This window comes from Mustela lutreola, chromosome 10 (assembly GCF_030435805.1).
Source record: "Mustela lutreola isolate mMusLut2 chromosome 10, mMusLut2.pri, whole genome shotgun sequence".
Classification (NCBI taxonomy): Eukaryota; Metazoa; Chordata; class Mammalia; order Carnivora; family Mustelidae; genus Mustela; species Mustela lutreola.
The window spans coordinates 45,429,903-45,446,200 of record NC_081299.1 but is presented as its reverse complement, the minus strand read 5'-3'; the positions used below and the strand labels follow the sequence as shown (position 1 = coordinate 45,446,200).

Here is a 16,298-nt window from a genome sequence, read left to right as displayed (position 1 = left end):
GTCTATCAACAAACAAACGGTAAGGAACATGTAGTGTACATATACAATGGAGTACTGCACAGCCCTAAGAAAAGATGAAATTGGGGGTGCCTGGGTGGCTCAGTGGATTAAAGCCTCTGCCTTAGGCTCAGGTCATGATCCCAGGGTTCTGGGATCGAGCCCCACATCGGGCTCTCTGCTAGGCAGGGAGCCTGTTTCCTCCCCTCTCTCTCTCTCTCTTTCTCTCTCTCTCTGCCTGCCTCTGCCTACTTGTCTGTCAAATAAATAAATAATCTTTAAAAAAAAAAAAAAGAAAAGATGAGATTGTGCTATTTATAACAAAATGAATGGACCTAGAGGGTACTGTGCTAAGTAAAATAAATCTGAGAAAATAAATACCATATGATTTCACGTATAGGTGGAATTTTTAAAAAAGATATGAAAAAACAAATAAACAAAAAGCAGCATCAGACCTATAGAGAACCAATGACTGCCAGAAGGGGGGTTTGGGGGAATAAGCAAAATGGGTGAAGGGGAGAGGGAGATGCAGGCTTCCACTTATAGAATGAATAACTCACAGGAAGCATATCTAATTTTCTTTCTTTTTTTTTTTTTTTTTTTTTTTTTTTTTATTTTTTATTTTTTATAAACATATATTTTTTATATACATATATTTTTATCCCCAGGTCTGTGAATCACCAGGTTTACACACTTCACAGCACTCACCAAATCACATACCCTCCCCAATGTCCATAATCCCACCCCCTTCTCCCCAACCCCCTCCCCCCGGCAACCCTCAGTTTGTTTTGTGAGATTAAGAGTCACTTATGGTTTGTCTCCCTCCCAATCCCATCTTGTTTCATTTATTCTTCTACCCACTTAAGCCTCCATGTTGCATCACCACTTCCTCATATCAGGGAGATCATATGATAGTTGTCTTTCTCTGCTTGACTTATTTCGCTAAGCATGATACGCTCTAGTTCCATCCATGTTGTTGCAAATGGCAAGATTTCATTTCTTTTGATGGCTGCATAGTATTCCATTGTGTATATATACCACATCTTCTTGATCCATTCATCTGTTGATGGACATCTAGGTTCTTTCCATAGTTTGGCTATTGTGGACATTGCTGCTATAAACATTTCAATGCCTAACCTTCTACTTGCTTATTAAAGTGTGGAAATACAGTTTTATGATTAAATAATATATTTGCAATAGTTCATAAAATAAAGATGATTTATCTATGTGGTGTTGAGTGGTGTTGTCTAATTTTCTTTCTAAGGAAAAGCCAATTAAGTGACTGAGGCACCTAGCTAGTTTGGTCAGTAGAACATTTGACACTTGAACTCAGGTTTGTGAGTTCAAGCCCCATGTTGGGTGTAGAACTTATTTAAAAAAAAAAAAAGAAAGAAAGAAAGAAAGAAAAGAGAAGAAAAGAAAAGAAAAGAAAAAAAGAACTGTGAACACAAAAGATTTTTTTTTCCTGCTAAGCACATTTCTATAACTAAACTTGGTGCTATATACAATTACACATTTCTTTTATGTAGGAGGCCTGGAGCACTTAAGAAAAATAAACCCCTTCTTGCAGTCTAAGAGATAGGCAGCAATCACATAAAAAACCATGTCATCATTTAAACATTCCAGGAGTCATAGTGTCTAAACAGCCATTCTGGCTTATGAAGATAAGAGGAGAGATTCTAGAAAGATGGCAGAAGAATGTGTTTGTAAATGAATAAATGATGAAATGTTAGGTAAGAATTAAAAAAAAAAAAACCTCTAAGAAACATAACCTGGTAAGTAAGGAGTAAAAGGCAATGCATTATCGTGGCTTGTGTATGCTATATAAAGGTCATATTCATAATAACACCAGCCACTGCAAGTTCCAAGGTTTCTCACATAACAAGAAATCCTTCACAGTGCTAGCAGCTATTTTTGGATTCAAAATCTTAAAAAAACTTTTAATGTTTCATTTCATCAACCATGTGTAAAATACATAAAAGTCAGTCTGTATTACACATAAGATTTATTCAGTTTCTCAGCATATACTACATTCATGGGCCATCTAGCATTGTGTGTACTAAGATGAGTAAGACACTCTCTCTACCCTTATGGAGTTACAATTTAGGACTGGAAAAACACACACTGACATTTGAAATAATAATGAAAAAAAAATAAACAAAATGTGAAAATCACAGAAGTGGAAGCAATTAACTTTGCCGAGGGGAATCCAAATTGATTTCACAAAGGAGGTCATATGTAAGCAGAATTTTAAAGGATGAATGGAAGTCTGTCAGGTCAAAAGAGACAGAAATGGCATCAGAGGCAGTAATATAAATTAGAACATCAAGGCATAAAATACATGTTATGTTTGATGAAGAAGGAAAAGCTGAGTATAGCTGAAGTGGGTGTGGTGGTAAGTGCAGGAGTGAAACCTCAGAGTAGGAAAAGGAGCCTGCTTAGGAAGGGCCTTAAAGGATTTGCTACCTCAAGGAAAAAGTATGGGAAACAATCTGAAATATTTAAAAGATAAGTGACATGATCAGGTCTGTGTAAAAAGGAAAGCAGAATTCCTATACAATAAGTATTAGAGAGTCTAACATAAGGCAGGCACTCAATTAGTGATACAATTATTAATATTATAAAATGTACATAACAGTAACAAAAAGAAGAATCACCTTATATCTTTGATGGTTGCTCGTTTCAGGGGATCAACCTGCAGCATATGCATCAAAAGAGTGGCAACAGAACGATTGAGATATTCTGGGATATAAAAAACACCCCCTCGGATCTTCTTAAATAACGTAGGTACATGCTCATCATCAAATGGGAGGGTGCCACAAAGAAGGGCATATAAAATAACACCACAGCTCCAGATATCAACCTCAGGACCTGCATACAATCTAAGAGAAAAGAGGACAACACCAACCTGAAATGCAAGTGCCATTTGTTCTCATCCAAGTATACCTGCTTTTGTACACACATGGTGTAGACTCGGTGTATATTCATTTGCAAGCCTTCAATGAAGTCCATGTCACACCTCAACACTCAATGCTTGTTCGCCATAAAAAATTAGTCTCGGCAGTTACTATTCAAGCTTTCCAAAAGAAAATGTTACTTTGTCACAAATTCACAACTTACTATGGTTGGTTTTCTTTTAAAGGAAACATCAAAGTAAATGACCATAAACTTGAAAAAATACTACTATAGTGTTTAGGCTAAATCCTTTTATCACAAAACTATAAGAAACAAAATTGCATATAAAATAGAATTTTCATCCCTGATGTGCCTGAAGAATTAAAGAGTTTCTGGAGAATTAAAGTGCTGAACTAGTCCTGCAGCAATCTCTTTGACAGTATTTGTCCTGTATCATGTTATCCTGAGTATGACTTTTATTCTAATCACTTGTTAGATTAGCTCATGGAACTAAGATTAGCTTTGTTCCACATAACCTATGTCTAGAATATTATTTCTTTTTTCTCTCACCTTTCTGCAGTAGTAAAATGCCTCTGATACCCCACTGACAAATTCAAACCTGGGTCTGAGGTAACAAAGGAAATCTCTACAATTCCAATTAAAAGAATATAAGCCATTTCAAAAAATTGCTGCCCCTCATTTATATCATTTGTGGTACTTGTCCAAAACTCCTATACCTGCTCCTTGCAATAATACCTTTTCTTTATTTTCTCTCAGCGAATTCGGTTAACTTTTTAAATCAGACATTGGTCACTGTAAAAGTCTTCTGTTTACCACTGCAATCTGTGTAAATATTTTTTGAATATACCAATGAGTAAGTTCCAATCCCTACTTAAACAGTTTAATTTCAGGAATGACAATACTATCCCTGAAAAAACTCATTCTTCTCAAGACAAAACATAAAATTATACTCTATACAGTACCTTATAAAAGAATATATAAATTATTATTTAAGGACAGTGTCTGGTAAGTAAATGATGACATTAAATTTAACAAATGCTTTCTCTTATCCATACTTTTCCAAAATGAAGAAAATCATGATTTGTTTCAGTCATTTTTTTTTTAAATGGAAGAACTCCTTAAATATACTCATAAAAAAATCTAAACCAAATGTTTAAAAAATTGTTTAATATAATTGTTCTCTCTTCAACAATGGAACAATTAAAGGCACAATTTGTTCCTATTATGTTAACAATCTCATCCTCTGAACAGAACATATTTTAATTAAATGTTATTAGAATGAACAAAAGATTATAAAGAGCTTACTCTCTCCACTGATCTACTATTACCTGCCTGAGATGACTTCAGGTGCTGCATAATTTGGAGACCCACAACTAGTTCGCAGAAATTCACCATCTGACATCATATTAGACAATCCTGAAAATAAGAGTAATATTTACTTTGTGCTAGATATTTTTATACATAGACATAGATAAATGCATGAAGAAAAATGTCAAGTCTTCAATGTTTTGTATATCATATTTTATAATTATTTTTAAAACAGTGGCAAGCACTTGAGAGACTAGAAGAAGACTATTTCAGAGTGCTTACACTCTGAAAAAAAAGATAATGCACATCACGAATGATTGGAATTAATCCTTATCTAACTAAAAATGTTGATTCACTTGGGTCACCTGGATGGCTGTTGGCTGAGCATCTGACTCTTGGTTTTGGCTCAGGTCATGATCTCAGGGTTGTGGGATCAAGCCCCATGTTGGGCTCCATACTCTCAGAAAATCTGCTTGGGATTCTTTCTCTCCCCACTTCCAAGGCCCTTCCCCCAACTGGTGCTCTCTCCAAATAAATTAACCTTTTTAAAAAAATGTTGATTCAGTTCACAAATATAAGGTTATTCTAAATTACATGAACTTTTCCAAACATAAAAGCATCAAAATATTATTTATCCATTTCTACAGTTGAAAGAAAGAAATAGAGACCATTACTTTTTATCCTGTACTTTCAAAGCCTTTTAAAACAATCTCTAAGTAGAAAACAGACATGCTCCAATTTATAAAAATTACATTCCAAAAGCTTTTAGTTTGGAAAGCTTTAATTCAACATAGAAAAAATAATCTATGGGGCGCCTGGGTGGCTCAGTGGGTTGAAACCTCTGTCTTCGGCTCAGGTCATGATCCCAGGGTTCTGGGATCAAGCCCCCGTGTCAGGCTCTCTGCTCAGCAGGGAGCCTGCTTCCCTCTCTCTGTCTCTGCCTGCCTCTCTGCCTACATGTGGCCTCTGTCTGTCAAATAAATAAATAAATAATCTTAAAAAAAAAAAAGAAAAAATAACCTATGGAACCAAAAATCTAGTTGAAGTATCATACTAAAGAGTTTTGTGATTTAGAGAAGGAAGAGAAATAAGAAAACTAGTTTCCTAGTTTTTAGATTAAAGACAAGGTACAGACAAAGAGTTTACATAAGCAACACTGAACTCGGCACATTTCCATCTGTCTTTCTATAACCTCTTACTTCCTAATCCTTTTGCCAAACACCCTACTATGGTACTCTTTCCAGGAATATTTACCCCAGAAACTGTTTGGTGCATTTAAATTTACATTTTGTTTTTTGTTTTATACCTGACAAAAACTCCTATTCTTTCTAGCAAGTAGTTAGATTTTACACTGAAGTCAACCCTTGATCAAATGGGAAAGGCTGTAAGACTTCAAAACTGCACACAAATTTTCAGGTATTTCTCTTTAAGTGCATTCATCAAAGGAAGTGCCCATATTTTCATTAGATTTTCCAAAGAGTTTGTGACCCCTCCCCCCAAAAAAGACAGGTTTTCCTTTAAGAGAAAATGCATATTAAATGGACGTACCTTGAAACTGGTCCTCTAAACTTCTCTAGAACCATGTGAATTTTTAAAATTGTGTTTAAATGAACCTAACAAACCAACATGGAGACTGTGCATTAACCCCTTTTTCATGGTATCAGATTTATAAAATTGAAACTGCAAGTTCATAGTTCTTCAATAGTTGCTACTGACACACTTTAAAAGGCAACTAGTTCATTTCTGAACAACTATGGAGTTACATACCAAAATCAGCTATCTTGGCATTCATGTGAGCATCCAACAGCACATTCTCTGGTTTCAGGTCTCGATGAACCACCATATGCCTATGGCAGTAATCCACAGCTGACAGAATCTGCTGAAAGAGCCGCCTTGCTTCCACCTCTTCAACCTAGCAAGTATAAAAGAAGCTACACTAAGAATATTTGAGACATGTACACAGCAAGAGTTTTAGTTTCATAATCAGCCCAAATGTAACTGAGCAAGCTAATTAAATCAGGCTAGAATTCTCAACAAATCAGACAAAGAAATCAGAAACTTGCATTAGAGTTCAACATGTCAATCAATAAGGTTCTTTTTTTGCTCCTAGGCTAGGAAGATTTAATTTTCAATTAATATTACTAAATTTGTACAATGTTTTAGGCAATCAACAAGTAAAACATAATGTAAAACAGAACTTATGTGAAAGTGCTAAGAAAAGGAAATCCTCGAAGCTTCAACATAATGTTATGGAACAGATTTTTCACTGACATCATGTTGGCAATTAAGTGGAATATGTTCCCTAAAATCACTATTTTTTTTAAAGATTTTATTTACTTGCCAGAATGATGGCAAGAGAGGGAATACAAGCACAGAGGTGTGGGGGAGAGGCAGAAGCAGGCTTCCCTCTGAGCAGGCAGCCCCATGTGGCCTGGGATCATGACCTAAGCCAAGGCAGACACTTAATGACTGAGCCACCTAGGGTCCCAAAATCAGTATTTTGAAAGGTATATATGTATATTTTTAAGATTTTATTTATTTATTTAAGAGAGCGAGAGAGCAGGGGGAGGGGCAGAGGGCAAAGCAGTCTCCTCTCTGAGCAGGAAACCGGACAACCCCCGGATCATGACATGAACCAAAGGCAGATGCTTAACCAAATGAGGCACCAGGTGCCCCAAAAGATGTATATTATTTTAAGATTTTATTTTTAAGCAATCTCTATACCCAGTGTGGGGCTTGAACTTACAACCCCAAGTTCCAGAATCTATGCTCCATCAATTGAGCCTGCCAGGCACCCCTGGAAGGTATAATTTTTAAGAAAGAAAAAATGTCTAATATTCTGTATCTTTAGTTGGTCTTTATCACAGAAGCAACCCTGACTTTGAAGATATCTTTGTGGTTTGCTATTTCCTACTATCCTCTTCTTAGCTTAGGGGCTTACTGTACTAGATAATAAATTACTCACCCGTCCATGTTTACAGATGTAGTCAAATAATTCACCACCAGACACATATTCCATTACCATAAAAAAATCTGTTGGAGTGCTGATCACCTGGTATCTTTTTTGTAAATGAAAAAAATGATTTAAAAAAATGTTAGTTTTTTAAAAATTAAGCTGGTAATATTATTGCTACAATTTTGTATTCCAATGTTTTATAATATTTTAAGACAGCAACAAATTATGTTATCAAAACATGACAGAGATATAAACACAGCCTTACAAAATTCTCTGCTTTCTGAGGTTTATGGACTTCTCTTCAGATCCTTCCTTTCATGTTTACAAAATCTTTAAAATCCTTCATTCTTCAACAACTAAGCATTCATTTCTCCATTTATACAAAAAAATTTTTATGGTCCATAGAGATCAGGTATCATATTTAAACATAATTTAAAAATATTCTTGCTAAGCCTAAATGATACCACAAGAGATTTAATCAGTGAAATGCAGAAAGTGGTCAAATGACATTTTCTCCAACAAACAAAATGTGAGGGAAGGAAAGGGGGAAGGGAAGCCATAGATTTACAGTAAATCAAGAGACATACTGACCTACTGTCAAGAGACATACTGACATACTGATGAGTTTGCAGATTAAAATAGTAATATTTAGGATTTGCTTCAAAATAATTTGTGATGGGAGAAGTGGGAAGAAGCAGATAAAACAATACACTGGCAACTGCTGAAGCCAAATGACAAATACATGAGGCTTCATCACTTTGCTTTTGTATATATTAAAAACATTCCATAATGGGTGGGCCATATGGGTGGCACAGTCAGTTAAGCAACCAACTCTTGGTTTCAGTTCGGGTCATAACCTTAGGATCCTGAGATCAAGCCTGGCATTAGGCTCCAGGCTCAGCATGGAGTCTGCTTCAGCTTCTCTCTCGCCCTCTGCCTTTGCCCCTCCCCTGTGCTCCCTCTCACTTTCTCTCTCAAATTAATAAATCTTAAAAAAAAAAAAAGTTCCATAGTAAGAAATTAAGTAGAGAGATGAATGTATTTTTTTTTAATTTACTTCTAGGCATTTAAAGCTGAGACCATTAAAAAGTGAGACTCAAAAAAAAAAAAAAAAAAAAGGACTCTTAGCTGTATTTGAAAAAAATTTTATTAGAAGACAACTTCCCGGGGCACCTGGGTGGCTCAGTGGGCTAAATCCTCTGCCTTCGGCTCAGGTCATGATCCCAGGGTCTTGGGATCGAGCCCCACATCGGGCTCTCTGTGAAACAGGGAGCCTGCTTCCCTTCCTCTCTCTTTGCCTGCCTCTCTGCCTACTTGTGATCTCTGTCAAATAAATAAAATCTTTAAAAAAAAAAAAAAAAAAAAGACAACTTCCCGGGGCGCCTGGGTGGCTCAGTGGGTTAAGCCTCTGCCTTCGGCTCAGGTCATGATCTCAGGGTCCTGGGATCAAGCCCCACATGGGGCTCTCTGCTCAGCAGGAAGCCTGCTTCCCCCTCTCTCTGCCTGACTCTCTGCCTACTTGTGATCTCTCTCTCTCTCTCTCAAATAAATAAACAAAATCTTAAAAAAAAAAAAAAAGACAACTTCCCCCCATATATCCAATTTTACCAAAGTTTTAAAAACAAATTAAATACAATTAATGTTTTAACTGAAGGTTACATTTAACACACATAAATGAACAACTGACTGACTTTTTAAATAGTTTGCTTTGTTTATAAAGGATTATCTATAATCTAGTTGATTATAAGCAATATCTAACTTATACTGAGTTACTATTTAGAGACACGAAGTATGTAGTTTTTGCATGGCTTACAGGCACCCAGTGAAGGCAGAAAAGGAGCTGAAAAGTGACCCTGATGTTACCCTTTAGAAGGTCTCAGAAGCAAGAGACCTTTGTGGTAAATTAGTCCACCCAGAAGGGGTACCTTTAATTAATATGCACAACAGCAATTTTGTGCTATATGGTGGTTCTGGTTACTATTAAAGAGGAAAGAAAAAAGGGCCAGGTCGTTGGTGATATAACTACATATTGCACATTTTAAAAAAAGACACATCATGTATGAACACTTAAAAAAAGCAAAATATTAAAGGTATAGTATGAAAATGATTATAGTTTCAGAAGAAATACTTCTAATAGCAATCTTCAGTCTTTGGGATGAAAAATGACAAGGTAACTCACTTTATATAAAATAAACTAACATAAATGAGTAATAAGGTTGAAATTACTTCAAATGAACTATGAAAAGGGAATTTTACCTAAGAACTCCAGAAGAAATTGTTCTATAAAAGCAATCTCACCAGGCACCAAACTCTAATTGAAAAAATTGAATTGTGCCAAGCAGGAGTACCTAGTCACCTTAATGTAGGCTAATATGATTTATTAACAGACTTCTCCATCACTTTTCTACCCTGTTACATCTTTGGGACTTATGAGAAAAACAGTGATGAAATTTTAATATATTTAGCTGCTGATTCTTTCAAGTATATCACAGGTCTTCAGTGGATACTGTTGGACTGAACTATTTCATGAAACCTCTAACTCCACAGTAGCCACTGTCCATGTCACGGGCCAATCTAGAGCAATGAAAATCACAGCCAGCCTTACTGACTTGCCATGTGCCAGACACTGAGCTATTAAATAGTGCTATCTACTCTTTGTTGAAAACCTACTTGTCTTGTACTTCATGAGATTGACAGCTCCTCTTTCTACTTGTAGAGCCTACAGCCATTCAGGAAGACACATATTAGACAATAATTCTTTTCAAAAGAATCTGTTCTTCAGTAGTCTCCTAATCAAAAACCAAGAAAACAAAGAGGCAACCCACGGAATGGGAGAAGATATTTGCAAATGACAGTACAGACAAAAGGTTGATATCCAGGATCTATAATGAACTCCTCAAACTCACCACACACAAAACAGATAATCATATCAAAAAATGGGCAGAAGATATGGACAGACACTTCTCCAATAAAGACATACAAATGGCTATCAGACACATGAAAAAATGTTCATCATTACTAGCCATCAGGGAGATTCAAATTAAAACTACATTGAGATATCACCTTACACCAGTTAGAATGGCCAAAATTAGCAAGACAGGAAACAGCATGTGTTGGAGAGGATGTGGAGAAAGGGGAACCCTCTTATACTGTTGGTGGGAATGCAAGTTGGTGCAGCCTCTTTGGAGAACAATGTGGAGATTCCTCAAGAAATTAAAAATAGAACTTCCCTATGACCCTGACATTGCACTCCTGGGTATTTACCCCAAAGATACAGATGTAGTGAAAAGAAGGGCCATCTGTACCCCAATGGTTATAGCAGCAATGGCCACAGTCGCCAAACTGTGGAAAGAACCAAGATGCCCTTCAACGGATGAATGGATAAGGAAGATGTGGTCCATATACACTATGGAGTATTATGCCTCCATCAGAAAGGATGAATACCCAACTTTTGTAGCAACATGGACAGGACTGGAAGAGATTATGCTGAGTGAAATAAGTCAAGCAGAGAGAGTCAATTATCATATGGTTTCACTTATTTGTGGAGCATAACAAAAAGCATGGAGGACATGGGGAGTTAGAGAGAAGGGGGTTGGCGTAAATTGGAAGGGGAGGTGAATCATGAGAGACTATGGACTCTGAAAAACAATCTGAGGGGTTTGAAGTGGCGGGGGGGTGGGAGGTCGGGGTACCAGGTGGTGGGTATTATAGAGGGCACGGATTGCATGGAGCACTGGGTGTGGTGAAAAAATAATAATACTGTTATGCTGAAAATAAATAAATGAAAAAAAAAGATTAAAAAAATAGAACTATAAAAAAAAAAAATCTTCAGGGGGTTCCCATTGCTCTTTGGTCCCAAGTAAATCATGCCCCTGCCTGAGTCTGTATTGTTTCCTCTTTGATGTCCCACCGTTGCCCTGTGTATTTCTTTCTTTCACTTAATTGTACTGCATTTCCTTCTGCCACAGAATCTTTGTATAAGCAGTTTCTGCTAACCTGAATCCCATACCTGACCTGTACTCCGCCCTTTAACAGTCTGCCAGTCATCCTTTCTAGCTTCGCTTAAAGGTCACTTCTTTAAGTCCAAGTCAGCCCTTTTTTGCTTGCACAAAAGCATTTCGTTAGCTTCAGAACATGTGTCTCAGTTTGTGATTAGACAATGATTGGGTGTGGACCTAGCAAAGTATCTGTAATCAAGTAGGCATTTAAGTAAACATATAAAGAAGCACTTTTAAATAATGTGAGCAGATTGGAGGAAAACCAGAATAATCTGAAACAGAAATTACTGCAACAATACGACAAAAATTCAATGAATAAAATGTCAATTAACCAGAATGAGGCTGAGACAAAAGGAAACATGATTTTTAAAATAAAGAAATCCAAATCCAGCTTCATATTGGGACTTAGGGAAACCAGGATTATGTTCTTAAATCTAGCCAAGTAAGCCAAATTTTTGTGCCCTCCAAAATAATAATAACATTGAAGCATTATAAGAAATCCAATAATGAAATTCATATATATAATACACTAATAAACTAACATGCTTTAAAAATTTTTTTCAGAAACAAGTATTTCTAATTAATAAAATAAAATTCAAATATCCACAAAAACCTCAAGCATTCTCCAGCTGACCAAGTTATATGCATCTTTAGGCAATATCCATTTATATAGCATATAGAACTCGGGAAAAATCTTTCCAAAGTTAGGCAAAAGTCAGTATTCATGAGTATGCCTTTTTGATGGTTATACCCATAGAGATTTCAAAATATTATTTCTATAGCTTCATATACAGAATAATATGTTTCTTTATTTAGAAATCAGTTATTAAAGAAATGTAATCATTATCCTTGGTTCATGGCACCTGTCTTTACTGGTCCTTGAATGGCATACTTTTATTTAGTTAATTACTATTTTTAATATTATAATAAGCACCTACAAACCCATCACCCAAACAAAAAACCTAGGACCTCAACAATACCTTCCATCTAACCATACAATGGAGTTGTCTTCCCCCTCCCACTGCTTCTCCTCAACCAAGTTACCCATCATCCTGAATCCCCTTCCTGCTTCCCTTGCTTTCTCTTTTATACAGTTTATATATATATACATATGTGTGTGTGAGGGTATCCCCCTGTCTTCATATATATGTAAAATTCATATTCTTATGTATATTTTTATTTTAATTGCTCTTAGCTTTAAAAAAGGGTATGATGTGGGCCCCCTGGCTGGCTCAGTCAGTTAAGTGTCGGACTCTTGACTTCAGATCAGGTCATGATTTCAGGGTCCTGGGATAGAGGAAGTATTGGGCCCCACACTCACCCCAGCAAGGAGTCTCCTTAAGGATTCTCTCTCTCCCTCTCCTCTGCTCCTCCCTCCGCTTGCATGCCCTCTCTCAAATAAATAAATCTTTAAAAAAATAAAAATAAAAAAGAGTATCAGGATATATGTATTATTTGGGGACCTGTTTTATTGAGATTCATCCACATTGTTGTGTCTGCTAGTTATCTGATGTGACCAATGTATAAAATTTCATTGTATTTATTTATCTACTCTCCTGTTAACTGAGAAGCTATTTATTCTTTCAATCTAGGGCTATTTATTCATCCAATCTAGGGCTATTTATTTACCTACTCTACCACTAGAGGGTAAATTGTTGCCACATTTTGCTATTATAATAGTGCTGCTGTAAACATTCATGTATGCGGCAAATTTTCTCTTTGATATATACCTATGAGTGGAATTGCTGAGTCATAGTTCATGTGAATGTCCAATTATAAGAGGTAATGCCAACTATTTTCCAAAAAGATTTGAGTAATACTAAAATCCTTACAAAGTTTGTGGATTTATATTTTCTCCAACTCCTGCAAAATATCATACACATTTCTTATTAAATGCTCACTCCTGCATCCTGTCCATTTTTATTAAATTGATCATGCTTTATTTATGCATGGATATACAGAATAAATCAGTATCTTTTCTAACACTCTAGAGTACAAGATTATTAATATGCCTTGATGATTAACTTCATAAAAAGTACGTTTTCAATCAATTCAAACTGAATGTGGCTTTCAGACACTCTGTAAGGAGATCTGTATATATCTCTAAAAAATAATCGCCTTAGGGGCGCTTGGGTGGCTCAGTGGGGTAAAGCCTCTACCTTCGGCTCAGGTCATGGTCCCAGGGTCCTGGGATCAAGCCCCACATCAGGCTCTCTGCTCAGTGGGGAGCCTGCTTCCCCCTCTCTCTCTGCCTGCTTCTCTGCTTGATTGTGATCTCTGTCAAATAAATAAATAAAATCTTTAAAAAAAAATCACCTTAAAAAATGTATGTGTATATACCTGTGCATACTACTATCATGTACAAATGTAACAAATCATGAATGTCATCATATATCCCATCAGGTTTCCTGATTAGCTTTTATAATGCTTTTCTGGTATTTGTTTTAATATTTTGATTGAATTAGGATCCAACTATAATCTATACATTGTAATTGATTGACATATCTCATGTTTCTTTTAATTTATAGGGCTGATCCTCCACCAGTTTTTTTTTTTTTTCCTCATGCATTCATTTGTTGAAGAAGCCGGTTGACTTGTCCTGCAGAGGATTCCATGGTCTCATTTGACTGATCCATCCTCTATGGCAACATAAGGTACAGTTTATAGCACCCTCTTAGATCTACAGACTAGATCAGATTTCATTTTGATTTTTATTTTCCTTTGAAAGACTAGATGGTACTGGGCACCTCCAAGCAAAGGCATATAATGTCTGTCTTTATTTTTGAGGAATTAGCAGCTATTGCTGATCAGATCCTCAATTTATTAATTCACAAGGAAAATTTAAATGCTGGCCAATTTGCATAGTCTGATAATATATTATGATCTAAAGGAAATCCTCACTCAAAATCTCCTTCCTCAAAAACTCCACTGTCTCTGAAGTACAGGCCATCGGATTACACACCCAATACCTTTTTTTTGTTATAGTCATCAACCTAACTCTCCCCACTCCCTTTCATTCTGACTTAATGTCTTTTTCCCCCATTGCTACTGTTGTACATGATACACACATGGATGACCTGTACAATATATGGCCTCTAGTTTCCTTGACCGCTTCATCATCCACCATACCCAGCCACTCACACCATGGTCACTTACTATCAAACAATAACTCTTCCAATTATTCTTCCCACCTACTAAAGGACTTGGTTTCTACAATTAGCTCTTCTTTCTCCTGTACCAGTCTCTCCATCTTGACCAAAGTATCCCCTTTGGTGTACAAGCATTCTATAACATCTTTCATCTTAAAAAAAAAAAAAAAAAAAAGACAACAAGCCCTGTTTAGAACCCACATTTCCTCTCATTACCACTATTTCTCTCCTTACCTTTTAATAAAATTCCTGAATTGCATATTATTACTAAGTCCCCTTCTTCAGCTCAAATTCTCTCTTAACCCCCTCAAAACAGGATTTTGCTTTCATCATTACAATAAACTGGCCCTTTGGAAAGACACTAGCAACCTCCACCTTGCCATATCTAATGGGTCAATTCTCAATCTCATCTTACTCAATACTCAGCAGTATAAGGAACAGCTAATAATCTTTCTTTCTTCAAATATATTCTTCACTTGGCTTCAAGATACCATATTCTCCTGGTTTTCCTCCAGCCTCTGAACTGTTCATTTTCATTCTCCTTTGGTGGTTCCTCCTCATCTTGGACATCTTAATATCATTACGCCCTAGAGATCAATCCATAGACTTCTTGTTTATCTATACTCACATCATTGGTGAGTATTCAGTCTTCAGACTCTAAATATCTTAAGTACCACCTACATGCTGATGACTTTCAAATTTATCTCTATCTTAAACCTGTCCCCTTAACTCCGGAGTCATATATTCAATAATCTATTTATAGCTCTACTTAGATGCCTAATAAGTATCTCAACGTCACAAAACCAAAATCAAATTCTTGATACCATCCTCCAATACCCCACACCTCAAACTTGTTTCTCCCATAATCTTCTCCATTTCACTTAATAGCAACTCTATTCTTTTCTCCCCAAGCCAGATAACCATGGAGTCAATCACTGCCTTCTCTTTTTTCACAACCCTCATCTAATCTCTAAGCAAATAATGTTACCCTACCTCAAAAGTATATAGGGAAGATAGTTACTTCTCAACATCCTCCAGACTTTGCTCTATTCTAAGCCAACAACTCTTCTACTCCACAGTACTGCAACTGACTCCTAATTGGTTTCCCTGCTTCAATATAAGTCAGGTCATATCAGACCTCTGACCAAAACCTAATGGCTTCCCAGTTGGCTCAGAGTAAAAGCCTAAGTCCTTACAATGGTTTATAATACCCTACAAAATCTGGTTCCCCTTTATGTCTCTGTCCTCATCTCTTAGTACAATCTCTTAGTACAATTCCCCCTAGATCACTTTGCTCCCTTGATCTCTCCACCTCAGAGCCTTTATGTTCCATTTGTTATTTTCCTCCTCCAGATAATCTGCATGGCATATTCCCTCACCTTTTCATGGTCTAACTTACAATTTATTTTACTAACTTAAGTTTCATTGTCTACCTACTCATTGCCTCTCCCCCCCCGCCGCCCCATTATACCCATACACGTGAACAGAAGCTCCAGAGCAGCAGAGATTTTGCTGTCATCTTTTTGTTTGCCAGTATATCCCGAGTGACTCAGTGGTGTCATTTGCTAAATGAAGGGATGAAAAAGCTAAATTTCTGGCCTCGCCTTCCTCCATTTTCCTACACATATTCTATTGGCCAGCCAAACAAGACAGCTGCTCCCAACATAGCATGTTCTTTATATTTTCATTATTTTGCTCTTATTGTCCTCATAGAGCCATCAGGGCTTTGTTCAATTGGCACCTCTTTACTTATATATGCTGTAAGTAATTAGTAAATACCTATTACTGTACTAGGTGCTAGGGACATAAAGATGACATCTAAGATCTCCATTTAGACGTCTAATAGTATTCTCAACTTAACATGGCTAAAACAAGTATCCTTAATATCCACCTGTACCCCAACATGACTCTCCACCATTCTTCCTACCTCAAAAAATAGCCTCATTATCAGCACTTAGTTGCTCAAGCCAAAAT

The 16,298-nt window shown here is 36.4% G+C and overlaps 1 protein-coding gene across 4 annotated transcripts in view; it reads right to left on the bottom strand.

The window, feature by feature from the left end:
• PRKAA2 (protein kinase AMP-activated catalytic subunit alpha 2) overlaps positions 1–16,298 on the bottom strand; it is a 72,729-nt gene that overhangs the window by 18,035 nt on the left and 38,396 nt on the right. For all 4 annotated transcript variants that reach the window (XM_059135255.1, XM_059135258.1, XM_059135256.1 and 1 more), the window contains exons 3-6: positions 7,187–7,280; positions 5,989–6,133; positions 4,242–4,329; positions 2,655–2,879 (exon numbers count right to left, since the gene is read on the bottom strand). In XM_059135255.1, coding sequence (XP_058991238.1) covers positions 2,655–2,879; positions 4,242–4,329; positions 5,989–6,133; positions 7,187–7,280 — 552 coding nt within the window. The remainder of the gene's footprint in view (positions 1–2,654; positions 2,880–4,241; positions 4,330–5,988; positions 6,134–7,186; positions 7,281–16,298) is intronic.